Source organism: Globicephala melas, chromosome 1, assembly GCF_963455315.2.
Source record: "Globicephala melas chromosome 1, mGloMel1.2, whole genome shotgun sequence".
Taxonomy (NCBI): domain Eukaryota; kingdom Metazoa; phylum Chordata; class Mammalia; order Artiodactyla; family Delphinidae; genus Globicephala; species Globicephala melas.
In genome coordinates this window covers 134401545-134414698 of record NC_083314.1, presented here as the reverse complement: position 1 = coordinate 134414698, position 13154 = coordinate 134401545, and the positions used below count along the sequence as shown (strand labels likewise).

Sequence of the window (13154 nt, the reverse complement as noted above, 5' to 3'; positions counted from 1 at the left end):
CTCCATGTGTTTGTGTTTTTTTATGTTTTCTTCCCTGTAATTTGTTTCTATTCTCATAGCATTGTGGTCGGAAAAGATGCTTGTTAGATTTCAATTTTCTTAAATTTACCAAGGCTTGATTTGTGACCCAAGATGTGATCTATCCTGGAGAATGTTCTGTGCGCACTTGAGACGAAAGTGTAATCTGCTGTTTTCAGATGGAATGTCCTATAAATATTAGTTAAATCTGTGTGGTCTGTTGTGTCGTTTAAAGCTTGTGTTTTCTTATTTATTTTCTGTCTGGATGATCTGTGCACAGGTGTAAGTGAGGTGTTAGGTTACCCCACTATTACTGTGTTACTGTCAATTTCCTCTTTTATAGCTGTTAGCATTTGCCTTATGTATTGAAGTGCTCCTATGTTGGTTGCATATATATTTATAATTGTTATATGTTCTTGGATTGATCCCTTGGTCATTATGTAGTATCCTTCCTTGTCTCTTGTAACATTCTTTATTTTAAAGTCTATTTTGTCTGATATGAGTATTGCTACTCCAGCTTTCTTTTGATTTCCATTTGCATGGAAAATTTTTTCATCTCCTTACTTTCAGTCTGTATGTGTCCCTAGGTCTGCAGTGGGTCTCCTATAAACAGCGTATATATGCGTCTTGTATTTGTATCTATTCAGCAAGCCTGTGTCTTTTGGTTGGAGCATTTAATCCATTCATATTTAAGGTAATTATCGACATGTATGTTCCTATTACCATTTTCTTAATTGTTTTGGGTTTGTTTTTGTAGGTCCTTTTCTTCTCTTGTGTTTCCCACTTAGAGAAGTTCCTTTAGCATTTGTTTTAGAGCTGGTTTGGTGGTGCTGAATTCTCTTTGCTTTTGCTTGTCTGTAAAGCTTTTGATTTCTCCATCGAATCTGAATGAGATCCTTGCCGGGTAGAATAATCTTGGTTGTAGGTTCCTCCCTCTCTTTAAATATATCATACCATTCCCTTCTGGCTTGTAGAGTTTCTGCTGAGAAATCAGCTGTTAACCTAATGGGAGTTCCCTTGTATGTTATTTGTTGTTTTTCCCTTGCTGCTTTCAATAATTTCTCTTTGTGTTTAATTTTTGTCAATTTGATTACTATGTGTCTTGGCATGTTTCTCCTTGGGTTTATCCTGCCTGGTACTCTCAGCACTTCCTGGGCTTGCTGGCTGTTTCCTTTCCCATGTTAGGGAAGTTTTTGACTATAATCTCTTCAAATATTTTCTCTGGTCCTTTCTCTCTCTCTTCTTCTGGGACCCCTATAATGTGAATGTTAGTGCATTTAATGTTGTCCCAGAGGTCTCTTAGGCTGTCTTCATTTATTTTCATTCTTTTTTCTTTATTCTGTTCCACAGCAATGAATTCCACCATTCTGTCTTCCAGGTCACTTATCCATTCTTCTACCTCAGTTATTCTGCTATTGATTCTGTCTAGTGTATTTTTGTTTTCAGATGTTGTGTTGTTCATCTCTGTTTGTTTGTTCTTTAATTCTTCTAGATCTTTGTTAAACATTTCTTGCATCTTCTCAGTCTTTGCCTCCGTTCTTTTTCAAGGTCTAGGACCATGTTCACTATCATTATTCTGAATTCTTTTTCTGGAAGGTTACCTCTATCCACTTCATTTAGTTGTTTTTTGGGGTTTTATCTTATTCCCTCATCTGATACATAGTCCTCTGCCTTTTCATTTTGTCTATCTTTCTGTGAATGTGGTTTTCATTCCACAGGCTGGAGGATTGTAGTTCAGTATTTATTATGTAATGTTAAAGGAAAAACAGGATAAACACTATATATAAAATTTAATCTCAGTTTTGTTAAAGTAATTTTAAACATGTACTTTAAAAAATCTAGAAGGAAATACAACAAAATATTAAATATTTCCCCAAGTTATTAAATGTCTTTCATTATCTTTATTTTGTATAATATCTCAATTGGTATAATACCCCAAGTCATATAGATAACCTAATTCGGAATTTTCTTTGTGCAGATTTTATATTATCCATTATGGAGGGACCTTAATGTTTTGACAGTGCATCCTATTTTGTAGTATAAAAAAGAAAACTAAACTTTTCCCTTCTAATAGAAGTTCAAATCAATGGTTATTCTTTATAAAAAAAAGTCTAAAAAATTCTTGATATGGTGCTTAGAGCTTTGAAAAGCATTTGAAAGGCGTCTTGATTTTGAAAGAAAGGATGAAGACATGATAATGTTAGCTTTGCGTGTTGAGTTGAAAATGATACAATGATACCTGCTTGTTAGGTACTGGACTTTTATAAGTGATGTTAAATGAATATAAAATGGTAACAATTTTGGACTGTATTCCAGCCATTGGCTGGAGGTGAAAAGTGATTGATCAGATGCCGGCCCCCTCTGTCTCTTACTTTTCATTTCCACATTTTTGCCCTTCTCTCTACCTTTTTTTTTTAGAATATAAGTTAAATGAATTTGAGAAGTGTAAAAAGCAGGAGCAGAATATGAATTATAGGATCAATCATATTTCATCACATCTGGTTTTTTAAGTACTTGATTGTTTTTAAATGGTTCATTTCCACTCAATTAGAAAATGGATTTCATATTAACTGTCTCATTGAAATATTTTAAATTTAACATTGTATCTATATCCTAGGGCTACATATTTATTTTAGCCAAGAGAATCTATAAATGTAATATATAAGAATTTGATGAGCCTTCAGTTGAATATCAACATTTGGGAGAATTTAGTTTTTACTGCTAAAATTATCCTTAAATTATATTTAATTGATCATGATTAATGATGTATAAGTACTATTGATATTTTTTCAGCATTCTTTGTAACTCACATAAACTTTTCAGAATCCTTCTTATAAGTCCTGGTTACCTATAGAAATGTTTATTTCTATAAAAACATCCTTCACTCAAAAATTTTTGTTCACCTTAAAATGAAAATTGTTTTAATTTTTTAATAGACTTTGTTTAACGGAAATATTTAAATGGTTTAGAATGGGTTGTTGGCTTGTCAACGAATCCCAAATTGACAGAGGTTATATAAAGGTTGTTGGTGTTCTCACAAAATTCCAGATATTACTTATTTTACTTCTAAATTGTGTAATGTAACTTTAGAAGGTAATATGTAAAGTGTGGATTGTTACTGTGTATAAGAATACTGTTTTTCATCTTAACTAGATTATTGCAGAAATATATTTTTTTTAATATAGAAATCTTTGAAAAGACCAAACTTGATTTTAAAAAATAACTTTTTATTGCTTTTGGTCATCCTAACATTTCTCTGAGATAAGGAGATTCGATAACTTTTGCCCAGTTTTATAGGTGATACTCAGGTAGAGTGATTTGTCAAAGATCACATCAAAGTTAAGTTGTAGAAGTGAGATTAGAATGGACCTTTTGACTTAGTTTAATTTTTTTTTTCTGTGTTATGGTACTAAACAGTCATTCACAGTATTTTACCATAATCAGTGATACCATTTTGTTTTATTGTCTGTTACCACCAATAGAAGATAAATCTTAACTCACTAGTAAGCCTTCAAACAAATGTGACCAAAAGACTTTACTTTGGGGGGTTTTGGGTAGGAATGATAATATAGTTAATTTCTGATGGTCTAATCCTAATGGGGAAGTAGGTGTTTAGCGATAAATAAACTATACAATGCTGATCAACTTTTGTCTTTTAGCCAGAACAGTAAAGCAGTAGCACTGGATAAATGTAAATGAGAGAAGCTAACAAGAGAGATTCAGGGCTAAAACATTAGATTTCATCATGTGGTCCTACTGTGTACTATTGCATCCAATAAGGGATTCTTCTGTTCTTTCTGTTACAGATGCTGAAAATTTCTTCTAAGGAGAAATATCCCTTATTTACTTTTGTAAATGGTCATTCCAGAGACTATGATTTTACATCTACTACAGCCAATGAAGAAGACCTTTTCTCAGAGGATGAAAAGAAAAGATTAAAAAGATTTAGCACAGAAGAGTTTGTCTTGCTGTAAAGATTAGCACATTTGTGCTTGATGAGAAGAAATCCTTTGAAGGAAGCAAAATGAAGAGAAACAAGTATACTTGAAACTGGTTTATTTTCACAAATACCTTAATTTTATATGTTCTTTAAAAAAAGAACATTTGAAAATATACAAGTTTTAAAGATATTTTTTTGAAAGAGAAATGATTCAGTGAATCTTGATTTCTAATAAATATCAAGTGATTCTGGCTGCATTCCTGTTTCCCTAAGATCTGCTAATGATAACTCTACCTTAACTGCAAGTCTTCCAGTCTTCAAATTCTTCCACCTGGGTCCAGTATTCTCCTGAAGGTTTTGTGATATTGGGCCCCAAAATAGGATCACCAAATAGTTTCAAAAGCTTCAGATTATACTAATGACCAGAAGAGCAGAGAATGAATCTTCAGTGCTGCCTAAGCCTCCTGATATTAATGCAACCAAAGGATGCTTTTGGATGTATCTTGATATATTAAATAGTAATTTTTAGCTGTGATATGATATAATTACATAAGCAGAATTTTGAGTTAAGGTAATACTTAGCAATATGATTTTACAGTGGCACCTCATTTTACTTGCTGTTGAGCCTTGTCTGAGCAGTGAAGGTAAAGTATTGGTTTTCCCTACAGATTTAAAGGTTATGTTATTACTAATAACTACATCCAATCTAACAGATAAAGGCAAAATTGTTTGTTTCCTATCTCAAAAATGAAATTTTATGGAAACTCTACTTATTATGCAGTTTTAAAATCTAAAGATAAGTACCAGGAAAGATATCAGTAGATGCTCCTCCATGTGATTTTTGCTATTTGTATAAATCAGTGCAGTGGCCATCTATAAGGTAAATCTGCCTTAAGTGTGTTATGTATTGCTTAAAGGCAAATATGTGATATAAAAGTAGGAGTTATTATTGAGCCAGGTTTATAAAATAAGTACTTTAATAAAGATGTAAGAACTTAAAATGCCTTTGTTTTGGTTTTAATGGGATTATTTTAATCCTTTCATTTGAAAAATCATTGTCTCAAATGAATTCTGTTTATTTATAATGAAGGCAAATAATATTGTTGCTTTGAAAGCAAGTATTAACTTATTTTATGAAGCTTCCATGTTTCAGTGTGAAAAGGTGGCTTATAAAGACATAAAATTGGGTATCATTTAAAGTCATTGATATTTTCCCTTCAGGAAGCCTATTTGTTAGGTTTAGAGTTACATGCAAAACTGAAAGAGGGTGGGCAGATAGATTGCTTTGGTATGCCTGATGAGAGAAATCAGGTTTGGCATTTCCTGGTGAAGATATTTTATTGAATTCAAAAAATAGTCAGTAATCTAAAATTTTCCTTTACCCTAGATGAAATCTGGACAAGTTAAGTATGGTACTGATTTTCGTAGAATGCGAAAGCAGTACAGGTACAACAAGAAGCCAGTGGTATGCCTGATTTTATACACTGCAGCTCCCTCGTCTAAAGTACTGCAATTTGTTGTTCCTATACACCTGCAGTAGTCACAGGATTCTACAACAAACACATCAAATGAGAGCACCATATCTTCAAACAAATCAGAACTGACTGTAAGTGTTCTCTTACAAGGACTATATACAAGCTTAGAATTACAGAATAGCATTCTGTTATTTTCACAGCATATTTGGGGATGAGACAAAATTACACCTGGACAAAGTTGAGGTGAGAGGAGGGAGAAACTTCCTTTACATTGCATTATATTGAAAATACTCAGAATATTGCACAGACAAGACAGATCTTACAATACAATCATCCCCATGACTGAGAATAAATGGTTAGGATCAGAAATTATTAGAATAATATGCATATAAAAAGTATTCAACAATATGTATGAATGAATGCATGCATTCATGAAAATTGAGAGATAGGCTGATGGATTTATCTTGCCTATTAATAATAAAAAAATCAGCTTCAGCCAAGGACCAGCCAAAAGTTGTGCTAATATTTTACTGGAAAGACAGCAACAAAACTACATCATTAGATTTAGAATAGAGGTTTCAGACTTTGTTTTGAACACAGATTTCATTTAAAGTTCTGACAGCCAGTAAACTCAGTCAATAAAGCTATTGGATGATCTCTTTCAGCCTGGAATAAAAGAAAGTAAAAAGAGACAAGATTCTGAAGTGGGTGTTCTGTTAGAATTATGATAGGAGGATCCTCCATTTGGACATCAATATTAAGATACTAGATTTTACCATTAACATATCAGAAATGAATTTTAAAAATTTTTGATGTGACTTTTTGGTGGCAAAGTTTTCTTTTCTCTCTTCTTCATAAATTTGACACTTTGAATCCCCTTTTGTCAATGTATTAACCACCAGCAGGCAATCTTGAGAGTCATCATTTGGTGAATGACTGAATGAAAAGATCCTTTATAGTGTAAGTCTATGCAAAAGAATTTCCCAGAGGTATCCATTTTTCTGTTTTTACGTTAAACCAACCCCATTGAATTTGTAATAGTGAGAAGACAACATTAGAAGATTAAAAATTCTGTTAACCTTAGGATTTAGCATTGTCCAAGGGCAAACATATCTAAAAATATATATGTTAATGTCATCTTATTTTTAGGAGAATGGAAACAAAATACATGTTTGTATTAGGTAGAAAAATTATTGTGCTACCTCTAACCAATTCCTCCAGAAATTTAGAAACTCAGTTTTCCCCTATTTTAAGTCAATAGTCCAGATACCGCTGTCATTCAAGAATGAATCCCAAAAAAATTCTATAGAGAATTATCTTTCATTTATAATGTTATTGAAAATTAAATTAATAAGTATAAATATAATACTTATATTTTATACTAAGACAATATAATAAGAATTGGGAATTCATGGGTTTTAAAAGAAGTTATTTTATAAGCAGGAAAGGTAAAGAGAGGAAAGTTAGAAGTCCAATAGAAGTCTGATAACAAAAGGATGAGAGAATTATTGACAGCAAGTTTTGAGTGTGTCTAGGCAAATACACCATATCAAACTGACACAGGTAAAAAGTATGAATTTAAAAGGCTTGAAGGCTGGGATGATTTAAAATTTTTTTAAAAAATATTTAATTTATTACTTTCTTTTTTTTGTCTGCGTTGGGTCTTAGTTGTGGCACGTGGGATCTTTTGTTGAGGTGCATGGGCCTCTCTCCAGTTGTGGTGCACAGGCTTCTCTTTAGTTGTGGCGTGCGGGCTCCAGGGTTTGTGAGCTCCGGAGCAAGTGGGCTCTGTAGTTTGTGGCACACGGGCTCTCTTGTTGAGGCATGCAAGCCCAGTAGTTGTGGTGCACGGGCTTATTTGCCCTGCGGCATGTGGGATCTTAGTTCCCCGACCAGGGATCGAACTCACGTCCCCTGCATTGGAAGGCAGATTCTTTACCACTGGACCACCACGGAAGTCCCTGGGATGATTTAAAATTTGATGTAGGCATTGGAAGAAAGTAAATACTGACTGATACCAAAAGGTAGATATGTGGCTACCATGTTGCACAACTCCAGGGGGGCACTGTTTTCAGTGTAATGTGAATGGCACTCCTGGAGTTGTACAATGTGGCATCCTTGTAGCTACTTGCTATTTATACAGCACTGTTCTGATCAATTCAGTTGTATCAAATTATAGCTAATGAATCTAAGATGGGGAATTAGATCTGGGATTAAGGAGACAATTAAGGAGTCCTGAGACTTGGATGATCCTATAATGGAGCAGGTCAGGAGAGTCCATAGTTAGGACTTTATCTAGTAAGTTATCAGGGAGTTTTAATGGAGAGGTACACATACATATTTAAGTTATTTCCAAGTTACTTTAACTAGATATCATAGAAAAAACATCCACCCTACACTTCTGCTACCTCAATATAGTATTTTCACTTGTCTATATTGTCTTCTATTTTGTGTTTAATAGGTTGAATTTTGATTCTTATTTTTAAAATGTAACTGCATTCTATTTGATGGAGAGAGCCACCACTTATTGTGTAATGACATTGTCTCTCTGACTTGCATGGTAGTCTTTCCTGTGTCTTGTATCTGGTTCCTAAACCTGATTCACTGTGCTTGGCCAGTTTTGTGGCTACCAGCCCATGTCTAGAGAGAGAGACCTGGAGAGAGACTCTTATTTTCGTACATAGTGTGTTCCTGTAAACACTTAAAACAGCTGAATGTGAAGGAACTGAGCCATAGATGCTTTCATACAATATTTTAAGGAAGGTTCTGTCCCAGAGAGTGTGAAATATTATGGAAATATTAAAAACATTATAAAATTATTTTAATCATATAGTCTTGACATAATCTTAGAGTTCTAGCATTTCATAGATGTTCTTTATTTTGTTCTTTTATAGTCAAACATACAGTTGATTGACTTAAAGTCCAGTGAGCATTTCATTGAGGCTGATGATTATTTCTATCTTTATATTAATTATATGAAGTTTGAGACCTACATTTCTTACCGTGAGTTTTAGCACTTTCTTTTTTCTATTTTCCTGTCATGTTTACAAAATAAGGGGAAATGAAATATAAAATCCAATACTGTATAAGCTGCTACACAAAGATTGTGGTATTAGCTGGCACACAGCATCAGCTCAGAGCTCATAGTGCTTCTTTGTCAGCTGATGTTCAAAAGTCCAAGTTTTATAATATTAAAGGCCATTTAGAGTATCAGATTATATGAAAGTCTAATGTCTTTTTGATTTATAGCCATCCTAGTGGGCATGAAGTGGTATCATGTTTTTTTAAAAAAATAACTTTATTGAGATGTAATTCACCCTTTTCAAGTGTACAGTTCATTGGTTTTAGATATATTTGCAGAGTTATACAGTGATCACTACTCTCAAATTCCAGAATATTCTCATTACTCCAAAAAGAAACCCTGTACCTATTAACTAATTTACTTTCTGTTCATGTGGATTTGCCTATTCCAGACATTTCATATACATGGAATCATATGTGGCCTTTGGTGGCTGACTCCTTTCACTTAACATAATGTTTTCAGATTTATCCACATTGTAGCATGTATCAGCACTTCATTCTTTTTTGTGACTGAATAATATTTTAGTAGATGGATATACTACATTTTGTTTATTTATCAGTTGATGGGTATTTTGGTTGTTCCTACTTCTGGCTATTATGAATAACACTTCTGTGAACACTTGTGTATATGATTTTATGTGGACATTTATTTTCCTTTCTTCTGGGAATATGCCTAGGAATGGAATTGCTGGTCATATGGAAGCTCTGTGTTTAGCTATTTAAGGAACTGCCAAATTGTTTTCCAAAGTGGCTGCACCATTTTGCAATTCCATTAACAATGTATGAAGGTTCCAATTTTTCTGCTTCCTCACCAACCCTTGTTGTCTTTAATTTTAACCATCCAGTGTGTGTAAAATGGTACATTATTCTGGTTTTGATTTGCATTTTCTTAGTGACTAAGGATGTTTAGCATCTTTTCATATGCTTGTGGCCATTTGTATATCTTCTTTGGAGAAGTGTGTATTCAAGTTCTTAGATCGTTTTAAAATTGCTTATTTGTCTTTATATGTATTGAATTATAAGAGTTCTTTGCATATTCTGGATACAAGTCCTTTATCAGATATACATGATTTAAGAACATTTTCTCCCATTCTGTGGATTTTTTTACTTTCTTGATGGTATCCTTTGAAACACCAATAAAGTCCAGTTTATCTATTTTCTATTTTTTATTTGGTTGCTTGTGCTTTTGGTGTCATATTTAAGAAACCATTGTTTAATCCACGATCACAAAGATTTATGTACTTCTTTCTAAGAGTTTTATAGTTTTAGCTCTTACATTTAGGTTTTTAAATCCATTTTGAATTGATTTTTGTATATGGTGTGAGATAGGTGTCCAAATTCCTTGTTTTGCATGTGGACGTCCAGTTGTCCCAGCACTGTTTCTTGAAAAGACTGTTCTTTCCCCATTGAATAGTCTTGGCATTCTTATTGAAAATTAATTGACCATAAATGTAAGAGTTTATTTCTGGACTCTCAATTCTATTCCATTTATCTATATGTTTATGCTCATGCCGTATGTATATGACGTATAGTTGATTTACAGTGTTGTGTTAGTTTCTGCTGTACAGCAAAGTGATTCAGTTATACATCTCTATACAATTTTTCATATTCTTTTCCATTGTGGTTTGTCACAGGATATTGAATATAGTTCTCTGTGCTGTACAGTAGGTCCTTGTTTATCCAGTACCACGCTATCTTGATTACTATAGCTTTGTAGTAAATTTTGAAACTGAGAAGTGTGAGTCCTCTAACTTTGTTCTTTTTCAAGATAATTTTGGCAATTCTGAACACCTTGTATTTTCATATTAATTTCAGCTTGTCAATTTCTGCAAAATTTTTCTTCTTTTTTTTTTCAGTCTTTATTTTTAAAACATAAAGTGTTATTGAATTTCCACATAGTATGGAGTTGGCCCCAAACACCAAAGATACTTGTTTGCAAAGGAATAAAATATGCAAAACATAGGTCGTATAGGTATGGTCATATTGTAAAAGAGCATATCAAATTACACTAGATTACAGCCAGAACAAGTGTTTCAAAATTAAGACTTTACGTATTCACTTAATACTACTAGTTTGGAAAAAATTATGAATCCTTATATTTAGGGAAAAACAGATACTTAATTTCCCTGTCAAGTTCCAGTGTTCCACCGTGAAGATGGCATAAATGAATTGGTTAAACTATACAGTCAGACTGGCTCTGTTCAAATTGTGACTTTAGCACTTACTAGCTATGTACATGGCCTTGAGCAAGTAACTTAATCTCATCTATAAAATATGGATAATAGTAACTATCACATTGGGCAATTGTGAGGATTAAGTGAGGAAACATGTAAAAACACTTAGAAAAATGCCTGGCACATAGTGAGTACACAATAAGTGTTAGCCTTTAAAACTATTGTCAAGATTTCATTCATCTCTGTCTTAATATTTGAAAAGGCTTTAAGAGTAGATTTTTTGTTTTTGGAACTGGCATTGAAGAACAAGAGTTAGAAAAGAAAAGAAAAGAAATCAAACCCCCTAAAACTTCTTAATTCCACTCCAATATTGAGTGTCTGTCGGGCTCTATAGAATACCTTGAGGTAAAAAAGTGACACTTCTGTCAGGAAGCTTACAAATTTACTTAAGCGTGGGGAAAATACACCAAAAGATGGTCACACTTTGTAGGGGAAGAGAAGAATTATAATAGAAATTCTATAAAATAAAATTGTATTTGATTTCAAAAGAGAGCTCACATCTGGTTATGGAGATTAGGAATGTCTTCATGGAGGAGGTGTCAGTTGAGATGAACCCTAAAAGTCTGGTATATAGGCAGTGGTGAAGTAAGTAGTGGGGCTAATAAGGAAACAACACAAAGACTCAGAGACAGGGTCTGTGGACATGTTTTCTAAATGAAAATGGGGTTGGGGTGGAGGGTTATCCCCATAGGGCACGTTTGAGGTGAATGTGGCTGCTTTTGGTTGTTCTACTGACCAGGGAGCACTGGTGGCATTTAGTGAGGGAATGATGATAATAAACATCCTGCAATGATGTGGATAGAAGAATAAGTGATAAGAATGAAACATGTCAAAGCTATATTACTGAGGATCTTGAGGGTCAGGCTGAAATTTACACTTAAGTAGGTAGATGCCTGGGAGGAGAGCCACAGGAGCAAGGATGTATGAAGGAAGAAACAAAGGGTATAGAAGTCAGAAGAACTGGGGTTTAGTTCTAACACTTTAAAACATGAAGATTTGGGCTTCCGTGGTGGTGCAGTGGTTGAGAGTCTGCCTGCCGATGCAGGGGACACGGGTTCGTGCCCCGGTCCGGGAAGATCCCACATGCCCCGGAGTGGCTGGGCCCCTGAGCCATGGCCGCTGAGCCTGCGCGTCCGGAGCCTGTGCTCTGCAGCGTGAGAGGCCACAACAGTGAGAGGCCTGCGTACCGCAAAAAAAAAACACAAAAAACAAAAAAAAATGAAGATTTAAAATTGAAGATGATTTCTCAAGCCCTATCCTTAGAGTCTGTTTTACTTTAATATAATTCTGTAGAGTCTATGGATGAACTTAGTGAATTTAGGTGGGGCTGAGGAAGAGTAAGTCATTTAATGTAGAGGTTCTTAACCTGATGAATCCATGAGTAGAAATCAAGGGTCTGTGAACTTGGATGTGAAAAAAATTACATCTTTATTTTCATTAACATCTAACTAAAACATAGCATTTCCTTCCACTAAGAAAGTAGGCAAAAAAGTATAGTAATATTAGCAGTACCTAGGACTTTGCAACTCATAGAAATCATAAATTCTTTCGTACCATGGTTAATGAGGTTATCTTGAAATATTTACACTGCCTTGAAATTATAGTAGGACTTGCTGCTAGGACTTATTAATGTGTTGATAAAGAAGCCAATATATTACTATATATCAAATTTTAAAATATTTTCATAACTATTCCCTTTGTAACCATGTGCATTTCATTTACATTTTAAAATATTTTATTGAGAATGGGCCCATAGACTTTACCAGGCTCCCAAAGGCTTTAAAGTGAGGAAGTGGGAGAAACGGAATAACAGAAGGTCGTGAGGATGATAGGCAAGGCAGAAGTTCAGGCTGAAATCCGGAGTTGGAGCATTTTTAGTGTTGAAGTAGATGGATGCACATCAGGAGGAGAGGGTGTGAGATGATGACAGAGCAGCACCTGGAAGCGGGAATGCAGAGCCACCCTCACCCTCCCCCCCACAATGGGAGGGATTCAGATAGAAGGAGGAGTCTCTGCTGGTTGAGTTTGGATGGGAATCAGTATCATCAGGGAAAGAAAAGTTTGAGTCAGTGTGAAGAGAAAGAGGGTTAATGATTGCAATGATGATAACAATTGCAACAGCTGCCATTTATTGGGTACTTACCAAGTATTTTATAAAAAACATTATTTCATTTAATCTACACAAAGATCCTGGGATATTAGTTATTTTTATCATCTTTTACAGATGAGGAAACTGACATTTCAGATACAGTAACTTGCCAGGTTAGCACAGTTGATAATTTGCAGATCTGGGATTTAAACCTCTCCTGATTCCAAAGGCTGTTCTAGGTTTCCCTGGAGGGTAGTGAGTTAGAGGTTCCAAAGGACCGAGAAGCAGGCGCTAGTGAAAATGGCACATAGAGTGGA

At 34.3% G+C, this 13154-nt stretch overlaps 1 protein-coding gene across 8 annotated transcripts in view; it reads left to right on the top strand.

Annotated features, from left to right (window-relative positions):
- The window catches only part of ATG4C (autophagy related 4C cysteine peptidase), a 136024-nt gene that overhangs the window by 85228 nt on the left and 37642 nt on the right, over positions 1–13154 (top strand). For 3 of the 8 annotated variants that reach the window (XR_009565142.2, XR_009565135.2, XR_009565144.2), the window contains exon 11: positions 3825–8436. Coding sequence is in view for 1 of the 8 variants with exons in the window: in XM_030865807.3 (XP_030721667.1) it covers positions 3825–3992 (168 nt within the window). In the remaining 7 variants the exon portion in view is untranslated. Of the gene's footprint in view, positions 1–3824; positions 9738–13154 lie in introns of those variants that run through there. The other 5 variants (XR_009565140.2, XR_009565149.2, XR_009565136.2 and 2 more) reach the window with 4 other exon arrangements.